Below are 16,627 nucleotides of genomic sequence, written 5' to 3'. Positions count from 1 at the left end.
AATAATTTAAATAAAAACGTTGTCATCAAAATCCTTCTGTAACAGCTTTCTGTTGATCCAATTAATTGTTTTTCTATTGTGTAAAGTATAATTAATATTAAAAATTACCCTTGATAATTATTATATGACATTTAGAAGTATTATGAAGTTTAGAAATTACTTGTTTACTTACAAGTAATTTAGTGGTGGTTAAGGGACTATCAAATAATTTGAAGTAGTGTCTGTTTATTAGGAAATCAATATGTTTGCTTCTAATAAATTTCTTTCCAATAAATTTGGATTGGATTTGGATTTTTCTTTCTAATAAATTTGGTTTTGAGTAAAGTAGTATATGATAAAAAGGTCATTTTAAGGATTAGGAATTCTGATAGTACTTGTTATTGCCATTCTATCTTTTTTAAGAACTTTAAATTTCAAAATCCGTACCTGATTGAAACAAAGTTCTTTTAATTAATCCTAAAGAATGATTATGCATTTTATGTAACATACAACTTTTTTTTTTGCTGTAATATTATGAATAATAAAAGTACAAAATTTGCCTGGCTTTCTTTTATGAACAAGTTTGAACTATTCATTGTTTTTGTAGCGTATATAAAAAATTGCCAAGCTTGACAAGGGTTTAAACTCTAAAAGTTGTGGATGAAAGTAGAAATGTTACCACTCTGTTAAAGGGGTTGGTAACATCAAGTTTTGCTTTGGTTCTGTAGTGTTTTCATTTTATTATTTTTTTAACTTCTGATTCCATGTCTGTAAAGAAAGTTAGCACAAAATGGTAGTTTTTTGTTTGTATTTTAATTTTTAAGTATATTTTGTGTTTATAGTTGCATTTTTTCTGTATAGTTTTATTTTTATTTACTTATTTTTTTTATATATAGATACAGGAACAATTCAGATTTTGATAATCGTAAAGGTTCTTCAATAAACAGGAACAGATCTCAAAATAATAGGGACAGGTATTCAATTTTTTCTAAAATCTTTTAATTTAGTTTAATTTTAAAGTTGAACTTTTTCTAAGATGGAAATTTACAATATGTATATATGTTTTTAATAAATTAAATTTTAATTGTTTATATGGGTTATTCAAATACAAACCGGAATTTTGCCATGTACACTGAGGAAGAGCAGTAAATGTGGGAGTGGTGCGGATAGTTAGTTGTTAGATATGTGTGGAGGGGAGCAACCAGCCAGCCATGCCTGTAGGTCATGATCCTGCAGCAGAATGTCTGAGGAGGAGGTACCATCATCTGTTATGCAGTGAATTATAATCCAGTTTGAAACCAATGAAGGCACAGAGAAATGTCCAGAAAAACACCTGTTAGCAGCTTCATAATCACTTTGAGGAAGAAGGAAGATGCATTTTTGGCCTGAATTGTTACCTGTGATGAAACATGGGTCCACCACTACACCGCAGAAAACAAGAGAAAAAGTATGAGTAGAGGAATAGTGGAGGGGACTGAACAAGGCCAAGAAATGCTATCAGCTGTGTTTAGGAACTCAAAAGATGTGCTGTTGATTGATTTCCTGCACGAACAGTAAATGTGATATACTACTGCCAGTTGTTGGATGATGTTGAGGCTGCGTATTGCAACAAATGAGGCCAGCAACTGATTCGAAATGTCCTCCTACTCCAGAACTCAGCACAGTTGCATACAGCAGCTCAGACTCATGATAAAATTGCTAAAATTCATTGAACACTCTCCTTACAGTCCAGATTTGTCACTATGTGATCTCCACATGCTTGGTTTGCTGAAAGAAGCTTTAGGAGAGGATAGATTCAAACAAAATGCTGCAGTCAAGCATTATCTGAGTAATTTGTTATTGGGGCAACCATCTTGGCTTTTTTTTTTGATGAGGGGATCAGGAAGCTACCGATTGGGTGTAGAGAATGTATTTCTATTGAAGAAAACAATGCAGAAAAGTAAGGTAATTTATTTGTAATTTAATCTAATATCAATAAAGCTATGTAAACTAATTCCGGTTTATATATGAATGACCCTCATATATTTTAATTTTGAAACTAACTAGTGTTCAATACAGTTTATTATAAATGAGATTCTGTTGTGCATATTAAAATTATTTTAAAATTAATATATTATTATTTATTTTATTTTAAAATTATTTTAATCTTTGAATTTATTGGTTTTAATTCAGAAATGAAGATGGCAGATGCCATCTTGATCATCATTGTTACATCGTTATCTGCCCTCAGGCAGTTCGGTTAGAGTACATTCATCTCCAGCATCCTTTCTTCCCAGCTAAACTTAAAATCCTGATAGCTCTTACTTCCTTTTAGATATCCATAAATTTTACTCTTTTTCTGGGCTGTTTTTTTTTCACCTATCACTGATCCTTCTACTAGCACTCGTAATCAATCCTGCTGTCATGTTATGTTCCAACCAATTAGCTTTTTCCTATTCTAAATTGTTCTGATTAACCTTCTATTCCGTTGTAGTTTTCACTTGGTCCAGTTAATCTTCTCTAATTTCCTTTATGCACACATTTCACATTCATGTAGAAGTTTGTTCCAAGCATAATTCTTCACAAGATGCTTCTTCATATTTAATGGCATCTTATTATATAACAGTTTCTTCTAAATACTTCCTTCGTCTGCGTTTGTTTTTATTATATGTTGACATAGTCCTAAGTATATGTACTTTTTAGATGTTCAACATTTCCTTTTTTGTACATCCTTTTTTTTCATTTGCTTACTGTCTTCTATCTCATTACTTTAGTTTCTATTTTTATTGTGTCGTAGTGTCTTCTAATTTTCAAAATCATTTATAAAGTATCCTGTGTTTCATCTTCTAAAAAAAGAGGCCACATGCAAACCTTGAACAATTTATGAGTTTCTTCTTTGTTGGCTCCTTTCCTTCTTTTAAAGTATTTTTTTAATCATATATTTAATATACATTTTATTTTTAATATTAATATACATTTTATATTTAATATACAATATATTTTTTAATCATATATTTAATCATAAGCAATACTTTTCCCTTAATGTCTCTTTTGCCAGGTCACTCCACTCATTTTGAGCATCCTTTATTTTCATGTATTAGTTCTGTTCAGAAAATAACCAAACATTTTTAATTATGCGCCAATGGAGATATTTAGTGACATTGGCAGCATTGTGATTGCATAATCTCCTCTGTAACCACATGTTCTTGGATTGTTGATGTCTCATTTAGTTTTCATGTTATTGTTGTTTGGGTACCACGTGTCTAAGTGTTAGTAGCGATTTTTGGAGCAACGATACAATATAAAATTTTATATGAAACTGGGAAAAAGTTTCACAGAAATGTTTCAGTTTTTGAAACTAGCTTACAGAGATGATGCTGTGGGTCGTATGCAATTTTACAAATGTTTTTCATGATGTGTTCCTCAACCAGGAAGGCCTTCAACTTCAACTTATGACATCCATGTTCAGAAAATCAATGATCTGGTGCATGCAAATTGCTGATTGACTGTTAGAAAACTTGCAAATAGGTTAGGATCATGATTGGATCAAACCATAACATTTTGACTGAAAAATTGAACATGCATCGAGTTGCAGCAAAGTTTGTTCCTCGTTTGATGACTGAACAGCAGAAAGAGCATCGAGTGAATAGATGCCGATAAATCCTTGAACAAGCCAATTATATTTGCAGTTCATCTAATGGATAAACATTTGAGAAAATTGTTTTGAATTGACTGGGCATTCTCTGAAATTATAAAGCATACTTATACTTGCTGAATTGAAGAGTTTATACAATTAGAGTATAAGAGTTTGTAATCTATGTTCACATAAGTGCAAATATGTATGTATTCCATTTATGTAGCTTCTTAGAACTGAATTGTATATCATTTGAATATACAGTATTAAAAACTCCAAACATTGTGATCTTTAGAGAGGATTTTATTTTACTCTTATCGTAAATGTACGAGAGACCCGAAGTATTGTGTGAATAAGATTTTACACTACAATTTGTTTTATGAAAAATCAGGTGGTGTTAAATATTCCTAATTGTATGAACTTTATCAACATGTTGATGGCAGGTACCTTCTGAGGTGAGATGCATTATATTTTTCTGTAGTGCTGAACTCTTTTTGTATGTATATGTTTAGATCAATTTTTAATCATTTTACAGTTGTATCAGATTTTTTTAATTTCTCTGCTAAATACTTCTACACTTATATGTTTGTATAGAATACCTTAAATTCTGAAATACATTAGTTACTGGTATTATGTGGCCTTGATCTGGATCTAGATCAGCAAAAATGCAGGTAAACTATCTGTGACGGAAATTAATCATCACAGTTTTTGTTTAGTTAGTGTTAACATTTTTAACTCTATTGTGACCATTGAACAAAATTTATCATTATTAATTTTTTCTGGATGAAAGAAGTTAAATTATGAACATTAAAAAAAAAATAATAAATGAGCTATTTTTAAATACATCATCCATTCTCCAATAACATGTTCCAACAAAACACTTTAATAATTAAATTAGGTGTACAAGCTAAGCTGTTTTGCTTCATATTCTCATTTTTAGTTAAAAAAAAAAAAAAACTCGCAATTTTTTTTATCCTAAATTATTATTAGAAATTATATGAAACTGATTCAGACCAGTCTATATTAACAAACAAAATTGGACTATTGAGGTCTTATTAATGGGTCTGCAATTCTAAGAAAGATTGTAAACACCCATGATCAGAGTTGTTCACATTCTCCTTTCAATATCTGTTTTTATTTTTTATTTGTGATTTACAAACGTGCTTATATGACTGTTCAAGAATGGGATGTAGATTTCACTGTTCATGGGTGTAGATTTCATGAGTATTGGCTATGACACCAATTGAGATAAATGTACTTGCTGTTCTTAAAATTCTAAATAGGTCGTACTGTACATTCAGTAGTAATATTAAGTAAGTGGGATTAAATAAATTTTTCTCTTGCTGTTATACTGCATTATACATTATATTTATATTATCTGTTTTGTGTATTATGAGATTAGTTTTTATTTAATCATCTTTTAGTTTTGTTGATTATTAAAAAATATTTTATTTCAGTTTCTTACCAATATGGAATATCCATTTTTACTATTGATTTTAGTATGAATTCTGTTTATTCCTTCCATATTATTTTGATAATATCCTAAGGAAGTTATACCAAATATTTCTTGCTTTTATTGATGATATTAGCATATACAAATCATTCCCATTAAAATCTTTTTCTCGTTTAAATAAGTACTAAACTGCAATATCACAATTTTATATCTAATATCTTTTCAATTAACTAATGAGAGTAAACTGTATTGTAATGTAGTTTTCATTTGTTTACAAAGATTAGTTAGTTCAGCTGTATTCATATAACTAGGGAACTGTATATTAAACCATCTTTTTCACTTAAATAGATGAGTTTTTAATTCTTACTTCCTTAAACTTCTAATAAAAAAATATGATTTCTGTTCAGATCAAAAATATGTTGTGAAGTAATAGTATGAGCATTGACGAACTCTTATACCATGAAGAAATGTTTTTTCCCCTTTTTTTCTATGTAAATGTTAAACTGTAATGAAAATAAAAATTTCGTAGTTTATACTCTTTCTTTATGATTTTTAAAAGTAAAATACAAAACCTATGTTTGTTTTGTTGCTTTATATAAAAGTAGAGATTAGTATATTTTAATATTAGTGTGGTAGTATGGTGCAGAAGTAAATTGACATTTTGTACAAAGGGTTGACAGGTTGATAGTATATATCCCAGATTAATTTGTAACTCATTCGTCTTTAGATCTGCTTCTGTTCATAGTTACTGAATTCTAATTTAATAAATCCTTGTTTGAAGTGCTCACATCCATAACAAAGGATGCTGCTATTAATTTGTGTATTTAAGTGAAATTGCATCTGAAATTCTGGAGGTTTCCAGGTTATGTGAATGAAGCACTTATCAATATATTAACAGTTTTATTGCTTATGTTTCATTATTGTCAGGTAAATTTTTCTTATATCTATTAAAACATATGGTTAATATATTAATTAGTACTTTATTTCATTGTAGGGGGCTTGATGAAAGTATAAAACAGTCTCCACAGCAACAGCAACAGCAACAGCAACAACAACAGCAGCAGCAACAGCAGCAACAACAACAACAACAACAGCAGCATCAAGAACCAGTTGTTAAACAACCACCTGTTTTAGTAGAAGATATTTTATCAAATGCAAACAGAGCAACGAGGCCACCTAAAATAATAATTATATTAAGAGGTCCTCCTGGATCAGGAAAAACATTTGTAGCTAAGTTAATTAAGGTATAAATGCTAGCCATCTCTCACTGTTCAGTTAATGTTTTTAAACATACTTGATTTGTGTATGTAAGCCGTGTTTTTATTTTAAAATAAATTCACTGCAGTGGTAAATAGCCAAGAAAGCTCCCTGTGCATTAAACTTTTTGAAGTTGTTTAGGTCATGTGTAGTGAATACATGTCATGTGTAGCTGTAGTTGCCATTTCATCTCTGAATATTGCCCATTTTATGCTTATTTTAGTCACCTTTATTTACTGTATTATCAAGAACAACAAATCAATTTTATATAAATAATTTTTATTTGAAAATTAGTTTTAAGAAAGACCACAAATAAAAATTTCTGTATACATTGCATGAATATGTTTATTTGTAGCTATAGTTGTCACTTTATTTCTTTGAATATCGGCCATTATGCATTTATGTACTGTATTACGAAGATCATCAAAGAAATTTTATATAAATGATTTTTGTAAGAAAATTAAGTTTAGAAGACCAAAAATAAAAGTTTCTGTAGTAATTTTATTCATAAAGTATATGTTTAGGCATTACATCATATTACAATTATTATCATTGTTTTTAAACAGAATTAATGATAAAAATATTATAAATAATGTGTATTACGTAAATTGAATGAATTCATTTAAATAATAAGATATTCTTATACCTTAATTCATTATTTATCTTCAAATGAATGCATATTGTCATAAGTTCATTTATGACAGTAAGTGTTTGTGTTTACATAAAACTTCAGAGCATTTGTGTAATATTTTTAAAGAAAATCTTATTTAAAATCTTTTTTTCATTCTTTGAAAATAAAGAATGAGTCATTAAGATTGGAATATCTACTTGTAAATACATTTATATATTGTAGATATAATTAAGTTCTATTTTTTTTCAATATTTAAATTATTGATATTTAATTACAATTTTACAATGGGGTCGTAATATGTACTTAAGTATATTAAAAAAGTAAACCTAAAATTCTGCACAAAGTACAGATCCTGCTCAAAATTTTGCAATCATTGAATGTTATATAAAATGTTATTTATGTTTATGCATTAAAATTGAAGACAACAACCATTCATTTGTGTCGTTATAAAATCTATGATGAATAACCTTATAAATCTGTGATTAAAAAAAAAAAAAAAAATGTAATTTGTGTATAACATAGACCTTAGATCTTCATTTTTTATTCTTATGTAAAAGAAAAAGTTCTGATGTTCTAAAATGTTAAATTAAAACATAAAATGTGTAGCATGACATAGACATTCATAAATTGTGTAAAATAGATAGAAAAAAGTTAAATTTTATAATTTATTATCGAAAGGTTTTCAAAACAAAACTTTTAAGCTTAGTTTCATCACTTAATGATAACTAACTGGGGCAGTCTGCTGCAGATGTTTCTTCTTTGAAACATTGTTGTAAATGGTAAACTGCCTTGCATGTTGTGGTACACTATTGAAATGATTATTCCACTTTCATTATTAAATTATAACCACCCTTACACCAGTTTTTTTAAAGCTAAAATCCTTTCTTCTTAGTAAACATTTTTACTAAAAATTAATAAAACAGCATTTAATTAACATAATAACATCTGTGTTCGACATTTCATTTGATGGAATAGAAATGCACGCTAGTGTTTACTGTCAGATGTAATTAAAAAGCAGGAAATTTAAAAGTCAACAGGATGATCACCAGTAAAGTTAATGTTTTCAGTGGGTAATGACTTTTTGTTCATCTGGTATATTAGGATCTTCAAGTATTTATTGTATTTTACTTGAAGAGATGGGCTGTAGTTATTTTATACTTTTATTGTAAGAGGAATTAAAAATAAATAATTACTAATTGGTTTTTAGCTAATAAAGGGCAGGTAAATGTATTTTATAGGCAGGTTGATTATTGGTTCTAAAGCAATGACATTGTAGTTTTTTCTAAATTAATAAACATTCTTTGTAAGGTGATGCATAATTTACTTTTACAGCAAACTCAGAAAACATATAAAAAATGTGCAATATTAATTACATCAGACCCATTCTCCAGAATTCTATCTAGCATTAGTGCTAGAAATTGCATATGTCCTAAGCACCTATTGAAATTATTTGAGTCTTTTCCACTTCAGAGACACCTTATTCTTCATTAAATGATTTTTTTCTTGTTTGTTTTAGGACAAAGAAGTAGAGATGAGTGGTTCTGCTCCTCGTATATTATCTTTAGATGATTATTTTATTGTAGAAACAGAAAAAGAAGAGAAAGATCCTGAGACTGGACGTAAAGTCACTAAAAAGGTATTTATTAATTAAAAAAAAAAAACATTTATTAGTTTTTTAATGTTTCTGTTATTTATTATTATTATTTTTTTAACTAAACTAGTAAACATTGAAATCATAATGGAGATGGTGAAAAATCAATACTTGGGTATTTAATTATAGTAACTATTTACTAGGATGCTTGATTAAACTGTTAAATCCAATTATATAAATCTGCACATTTAATATACTTTTTAAAATATTGTTTTAATGCCTGTGAGTGAATTTTGGCCAATTTTTACATCTTCAGAAAATAAAAACCTTATCTCAGTATGTTGTTCCGTGGTATATGTTTCAAGTGAATTTGACATTTTGAAATAAATAAAAGAGGTTACAGTAATGGAAATACTTTTTGAGAATAGCTTATAATTTTTACGTCTGGGATTCCAATTTGTACGTTAAGATGGTTCTAGTTTATTCTATTAAATAGTTTTCTACTTCACTAATTGTCTTTGTAATTATTGAATGACCCTCATAATTGCTTAAAACCAAATCTAAGTATTTATCATTACTTATAGAATATATCAGACAATGCATTACCATTGATATATGAAAAATCTTATAATTGTCATAACCATTCAATGTATTGATTAATATATCAAGTCTAAGATAATAAACCTTCCATCCTGGCATTGGAATTTGACTAACTCATCAGATCATATGGCCATGACAACTATCATATTGCATATGAAATGATTGTTGTATTATAATGACATGTTTTTTTTTGTCTTCAGTCATTTGACTGGTTTGATGCAGCTCTCCAAGATTCCCTATCTAGTGCTAGTCGTTTCATTTCGATATACCCCCTACATCCCACATCCCTAACAATTTGTTTTACATATTCCAAATGTGTCCTGCCTACACAATCTTTTCCTTTTACCCGTCCTTCCAATATTAAAGCAACTATTCCAGGATGTCTTTAGTATGTGGCCTATAAGTCTGTCTCTTCTTTTAACTATATTTTTCCAAATGCATCTTTCTTCATCTACCCTTTGCCGCAACACCTCTTCATTTGATAATGACCTGATATAGTATTTTATAATCAATGAAAAAATATAAAACCAGCCACCATTAAGAGGTGTCACTACGTTCCTGGTTACAAAATGTTATGAAATATGTTGGAGTTTTGGATACAAAAATGCCTAATGAAGTACGTTGTAAAAATACAAGCAGAGCATGAAATTAAAGTACAATATTTTAAGTATTAAGTTATCAAAGAATTCTCGCATAGGTGCAGCTGTTATTTCAATGAATGCTAACATTCTACAATTACCAAATACAAATAATAATGAATTAATAATCTGATTCAATCCAGAGTTTGTTTTAAATTCAGTGTTTTTATAGATGACGTATAGTTCCTTCTTTAATAGGTTTCTCAGTAGTCAGAACTAGAATAACTGAAACCCCACTTAATTTTACTGAATCTCATGTACACCCTTAAAAAACATGTCTGATCTAGGACTTAAGATGATGAATTATTAGATGCCATTTTTTTTTAAAGGTTATGTGATAAATCCTATTAAGAAATTATCCAATAATCTGTTACCTTGCAACAGTATAAGTGCATAAGCTGATTCCAGTAAGTGGTTCAGTTTGTTGAACTACCAACCACTGTGATAGTTTTTATGGATTTTTCAATGAAAAAACAAAAACAAATTATTTTTACATCACCATAGTCACATGTCACAATGACTATAGTCTTTCCAATTCAATTTTTTTTTTTGTAGCTATACTGAACAGATTCTGTTGTTTACAGGTATACTATTGATGTCATTCTAGAAGATAAATGGAATATTAATAAAGTTGATATATAAGTTTAAAATTAAAGTATGAGATAAAATAATTTAAATAAGTATAAGATTGACATCTTTCTAATTCTGGTTGTAATTAAATTAAGCCGTACAGTGTATAAGAATGTAAACTTCTTTATAAGTTAACTATTCAGATTAATGATGGATGCAATTTGAAGTTGAATACTCTGTAGGAGTAAAAGTATAGTAACAGCAAGAGTTATATTACATGTACCTGGTATTGGATAAATTTATTTTCTTTTAACTTGTTTTAAAAAAAAATTAAAATAATAAATTTAATGTTGAAGCTTTGTTGATATGTTTGGTTCTCGCCAAACATCAATCAAGAACATGTAAATTTTGTATTAATCTATTTTACAGGTGATGGAGTATGAATATGAAGCTGCCATGGAAGTACATTACCGTAGTTCATTAGTAAAAGCTTTTAAAAAAACTATTAGTGATGGGTACTTTCCATTTATTATTGTGGACTGTGTGCATGATAAGATTGAGCATTATGAAGAGATGTACTCATTTGGAAAACAAAATGGTTTCCAGGTATGTGTTTGTAAACTTAGTTTTTTGTAATAATAAATTATTTTTATTAACTTTTATTTTCTAAGTTTATGAATCTGTAGTAAATCACTATCTATGGAATGAAAAAGTTTATATTATTTTTAAATAATCCTTTTATGACAAAATACTAATATAAGTGGAAACGGTATATAAGTAAAATAAAATCTATCAGTGTATAGAATAAAATTTTGATTTGAAGGTTTATCAGCTTAAAAATTATAATTCTATTCTATAACTATATATAAGTATTCATTTAAATTTGTACAAAAATGCTGAAAATTCAGGTTTGTATAATTTAATTAGTGTTATGTAAAACCTCATTGAGTAGTATTGTTTTTACAAAAGGAAATTGTTTCATTTTAAATTGGTTAAAAGGTCTTATGTTGTTAGATATCTTATTAAAAATAACAATGTTTGTATTATAAAGGTCTCTTTTCAATGGTTACAGTATTATATAAAACCTTTAAAATGAGCAAACTCTGTTTGATATCTGCTTCTTGTTGTCATCTGTGTTAGAATCATTTTCACTTACACAAATTTCTGTATGGATTTTGCAATTTCATCTTCCCTGGAAGTTCAACCCATTCTGTTCAATATAATAATTTTCTAATCATTGTTTTGCATCTTTCTTACAACAATCCTCAAACAACTAGAGTTGAATGAAAACTATTAGTTATTTCATTGAATACTTGTACCTCATCATCTTTGGTTCAAGTTAGATCAGTTGTTTTGGTTTCCTCTACAAATGGCCACAACCCAATCTCAATTTTACTTTTTTCTACAGCATTTCATTTAAGAAATCTGAGTAGTTGAGTCTTGTTTTATTGAAATCCAAAATTCTGTATTAATCTCTCCCCCCTCCCTACTCCTACGATCATTATTTCCTTCTTTCTCTGTACATGTGTACATATGCACTTATACAAATGTGTGAGCCAGTGACTATATAGATTTTTATCTATTAAATTATTCAAGTAAATACAAGGTCGACCAGGAAAATGGGAAATTTTGTAACTTGTAATGGCAGCACTTCATGACTGTGCTGTTGAGACAGGGATAGCCTTGCTATTCAGTAATAATGGATCAGTGGACCTGTTCACAATAGGTGTACATGCTGTGAAGGTGTATTGCAAAAAAGATGACAGTTTGACTGCTACTTGCAGGGAATCTTGGCATCACTACAATTTAGGATATCATGATCATTCCATGTTGCTATGCATTCAAAACATGAGTTGAGCATTTTGAGTAGATGGGTTCAGCTTTAAAAAAGGAACTGTTAGGAACTCCATAAACTCTGTGAATTCTAGAGAATATTGAAGTTGTTTGGGCGTCATTCACAAGAAGCACTCAACATTTTTCTCATAAAAATACATCAGCTTTGCGCCTCCGCTGAACAACTATTCAACAGATACTCCACCAGGAGTTAGAATTCTATCAACACGAAGTGCAAATTTTACAGCAGTTAAAACCAATAACCATCCGATGTGGTGGCAATTCTGTGAAAAATTATGGAAAAATCAATGGTTTCATTAAAAACTTGGGGATATCAGACGAAGTGCATTTCCATGTTAATGGAAATGTAGTAATGTAGTACAATAAAACTTTCAAAAACATTTTTTAACATTGATGACAGTTATTTCAAAATTTTCCATTTTCCTGGTTCGTCTTTTATGATGCTGTATATAGTTGTTTTAGTTAAACAAAGCTGTTTAACTTTATATATTTGAACATTACTGAATGTTAAACTCTTTAAATATATAGTTGGCAAGGTGTAAACTATTCATTAATGTTTGTTAATGAAAAATTATTGTGATTCTGGTGGTTTGAATTTTACAAAAATTACTACTATTACTGTTGACCAATAATAATCTTGTGCAAGTATCAACTATATTGTAGAAGGGAATTTTAACACGTTAGTGATACAACAATTTTATTTATCTACAGTCCCATTTTCATTCGTGTTAAGGTTTAAAATTGACAATTTAAATAAAATTGTTTAACAGTAAATGTGTTGTATATTTAAAATTCCAGATTGAAACAGTTTGGAAATGTATAAGGCAAGTTGCCTTAGCAAAACATTAAGTATTTGTTTTTTAATCTATGTCTTATTGTATTTATTCAGGTATATATTGTTGAATTGGATATGGATGTAAGCTCATGTAGTAAACGTAATGTTCATAAACGTTCAGAAAAAGATATTGAAATGATTGTCAAACATTGGGAACCAACACCTCCATCACATACTATTTTAGATGTTAGATCATTGTTACAATCTGCAGCTATAACTGAGGTATAATTGTTTTTGTTATTTTATATTTAATTTTTCTATTCCTATTCTTTAGTTATACAGGTTGGCACAGAGAAATAGGAAAATTTTAAATAATTAGAAAAATGAATAAAGTTATTTACCTTTATTCAACGTTGAATATATGTTCTATAAGAGAGAATTTTGATAGACATTATTCTGACAATGAATTCACTTAAGTGTTCTCCATTTTTGCATATACATTCAGCAAGTTGATTATGAAAATTTTGCATGGCACAGCACAATGTGTTCTAGAAGATGCTGGCAATTTCTTCTTCAATCTGTGTTTTGAACTGGGTAAGGTTTCATGATTTAGTCTGGTACACAGTGCTTTTTAAATGTTCCCATAAAAAGAAGTCGCAGACTGAAAGGTCTGGAGACCAGGGCAGCCAAGTGATGTTTAGCAGTCCTTGAAATTATACGATCCCCAAACAAACATTTCACTGCTGCCATAGACTGTCGAGCAGTGTTTGAGGTGGCTCTGTCCTGTTGAAACCAGGTTTGCTGAAGGTCAAGATTTGGAAGAGAATGGAGCTTAGAAGCAAAAAATATCTAGCCTGTTGAGATGTCACATTGACAGCAGATCCCCCTTCATCGTCAAAGAAGTAAGGGCCTATCACCCCCTGACATCAAATTGTACACCATACAGTAAGCTTAGCACTGTGTAACAGACGCTGGTGAAGCTGAGCAAGGTTTGTTTGTGCCCAATAATGGAAGTTCTGCTTATTCACATTTCCACTTAAAGTGAAAATGGGCTTCATCTGACATCCAAAGATTTTCAATAAAGTTAGCATTCTCATTGACAGTTTTACTCAAAATTGCAGACGCAATACATGATTGTTAGATTTCGGTTATGGAGTATTCTTTGCACGCTCCGACGTCCAAGCTTCAATGATCAAGGCAATTTTCTGCACTGAACGACGAAGACTCCTTAGCACTACAACTTTCACGGCATCAATGATTTCTGGCATACTTACAGAAGTACATGCCCACTAGTTTTTCATAGCTGAACCAGTCTCTTCAAAGTTATGAACCCAAGTTCTGATCGTGTGTGAAGATGAAACTTGACCGTGGGGTGGGAACTTGTAGTGTTGCTGAAACATTTTGTGCAGCTGTCACTGTCACCATGTCATTAAAACACCCTTACAGCAACTGCATGCTCTACTCCATTCCTTGCTCCATCTCAACTAAATGTCTGTTACTGCTATACAGTTTAACGTCTTTCTCCCACTTATGGTACACCTACAAGACTGCCAATATCAAATTTAAAATTTCTCGTTTCTCTGCACCACTGTATAAGTCATGTTTATCTTTTTTTGTTATTACTTTATTATTAAATTTGATGTGTACGTTGTAATAAGATAATTTTATTGAGATCTTCCTCTATTTACAAGATATAACTTCATATCTCTGTGTTAATCAGTTGGCCCTTATCTCTTTTTCATACTGTTAGTATTGTTATTGTAATATACTGTTATTGTGTTAATGTTGTGATAGTTATTTAAATCATGACATATTTAATATTTAATAAGTGGTATGATTAAGAGAGAGTTTTGATTATCAAATACTGATGTCTGTTGAAATATTTTTAGGAATTTCATACCCTGCATGCAAAGATATGTTTTTACTCATTCTTTGATTTTTTGTTGTCAGTTTTAATGAAACATAAGCGTTTTTGTGTTTATTACAATTTTAGTAAACTGTTTTTAAAAATTAATTAAAAAATAATAGATGATATGTTTCATTGTGAATGTAACAAAGAGTTTTTATATACTCTTGTTATCTGATATATTATTTCCAACATCTCTTATAACAGTACATTTATTTTTAATGTACATTAAGTGATTATTATTATTTTTTTGTTGATCCAATTTTGATAGTGGAATAATATTTATATTTTATTTTACTGGTTGCTGGAGCCAGTACAGAAACGTTTCATAGAATTGATAATTTTGCTGAATATGAGTTAATAACTTTTTAAATATTAAAAAAAATCTAGGTAATATACAACAGTGTATTGATTATTCAGCAGAGTAGTTGCTGAACGTTCATGATAAGGGTACTTGGTCAATTCCATCTTTATCCCTGAAAAGTAAAATTGTTTAAGCAAAACTAGTGTTTCACTAGTTGTTATATTAAACATTTTTGTATTTAATTTTTTTTTATCAAGAAGTAGTTGCTGATAAAGAAGCATTGCCATCTAATTTATTTTATAATATACATATCAGGAAATACTTCATGCAAAATTATATAGTTACTGCTGTAATTTTTTTTTACAGTTACCACTGAGATGGTGAAATATTTTGGAGTCATATTTCCATGTTAAAGAGGTTCCATTATATCCTTGCCTCCAGAGAGAAATAGGGGGAGAGTGTTTTTTTTATAGATCCAAGAGTTTTTAGGAACAATTAAGTTTGATAAATCTAAAAAAGGATTTGTTGTATAAGTTTTCTCCTTGGTAAAGGAATAGATCTGGTAGGGTTCATTATTTAAGAGGATATTAAAGTACATAATGCATGATGTAATAAAGAAAACAAAAACATTAAGAAATATATTTGCAGTTGATAATTAACCCCTTGTCTCCTGCTGGTCACTATATTAACCACTGGTAATCAATTTTTCAAATTCAAATTTCTCATGAACCATTTAACATAGAAAAAGATTTTTATATGGATTTAATCTCAACGCCTTGAATTATGAGAAAATGCAATAGGATCAAACACATAGTACTTTTTTTTTCACTGACGTCATTGTTTAAGTTGTAGTATTTTGGTATTTTTTTTGTTTATTTGATTCTTATATACCTTAGCGGTTTCTTATCTTTTATATAATTGCTATGCAAACGTAAATTCAGCAGAATCAACGAGTGAACGTGACTTTTATGAAAGTAAGCAATAATTTTAAATTATTTTTTTTGAAACCATACTTGTTCTTTATTCAAAATATTTTTATACATGTATCAAAATCAAAACATTTATATATATATATCAAAGTTAGATTTTATACTGGTTCAATGACACAAACGTACGCACGTATACTCCTTCTTTACCTTTACTGAAATCTCAATTTTATTTAGTTACAACTTTCTGAAATGTAGAATGTTTTTTATTTTATTTATATAATAAATTTTTATCGCATATAAATAAACTTTATGTCAAATTAACCAGAAACGTCTATAGTTTATATAAATATAAAAAAAAACATAGGTCACCGATCATAAAAAAAAATCAAAAACTAAAAAAAAATTATAATTTTTTTTTTACACCATATTTGTGCACGCGCAACATAATAAAATATTAACAAAAAGTAATTTTTGTTGAACAATATAAATTAAAAACGCATTGTTAACATACCCTAATTTTTTCAGAT

General features: G+C 28.9%; 1 protein-coding gene across 6 annotated transcripts in view; it reads left to right on the top strand.

The window, feature by feature from the left end:
- The window catches only part of LOC142331504 (uncharacterized), a 517,182-nt gene that overhangs the window by 60,185 nt on the left and 440,370 nt on the right, over window positions 1–16,627 (top strand). For all 6 annotated transcript variants that reach the window (XR_012758012.1, XM_075377455.1, XM_075377451.1 and 3 more), the window contains exons 18-22: window positions 876–953; window positions 6,040–6,289; window positions 8,450–8,569; window positions 10,762–10,938; window positions 13,076–13,243. Coding sequence is in view for 5 of the 6 variants with exons in the window: in XM_075377455.1 (XP_075233570.1) it covers window positions 876–953; window positions 6,040–6,289; window positions 8,450–8,569; window positions 10,762–10,938; window positions 13,076–13,243 (793 nt within the window). In the remaining variant the exon portion in view is untranslated. The remainder of the gene's footprint in view (window positions 1–875; window positions 954–6,039; window positions 6,290–8,449; window positions 8,570–10,761; window positions 10,939–13,075; window positions 13,244–16,627) is intronic.

This window comes from Lycorma delicatula, chromosome 10 (genome assembly GCF_047948215.1).
Source record: "Lycorma delicatula isolate Av1 chromosome 10, ASM4794821v1, whole genome shotgun sequence".
Classification (NCBI taxonomy): domain Eukaryota; kingdom Metazoa; phylum Arthropoda; class Insecta; order Hemiptera; family Fulgoridae; genus Lycorma; species Lycorma delicatula.
Note: the sequence above shows the minus strand (reverse complement) of the source record. Positions and strands in the feature narration are given on the sequence as shown.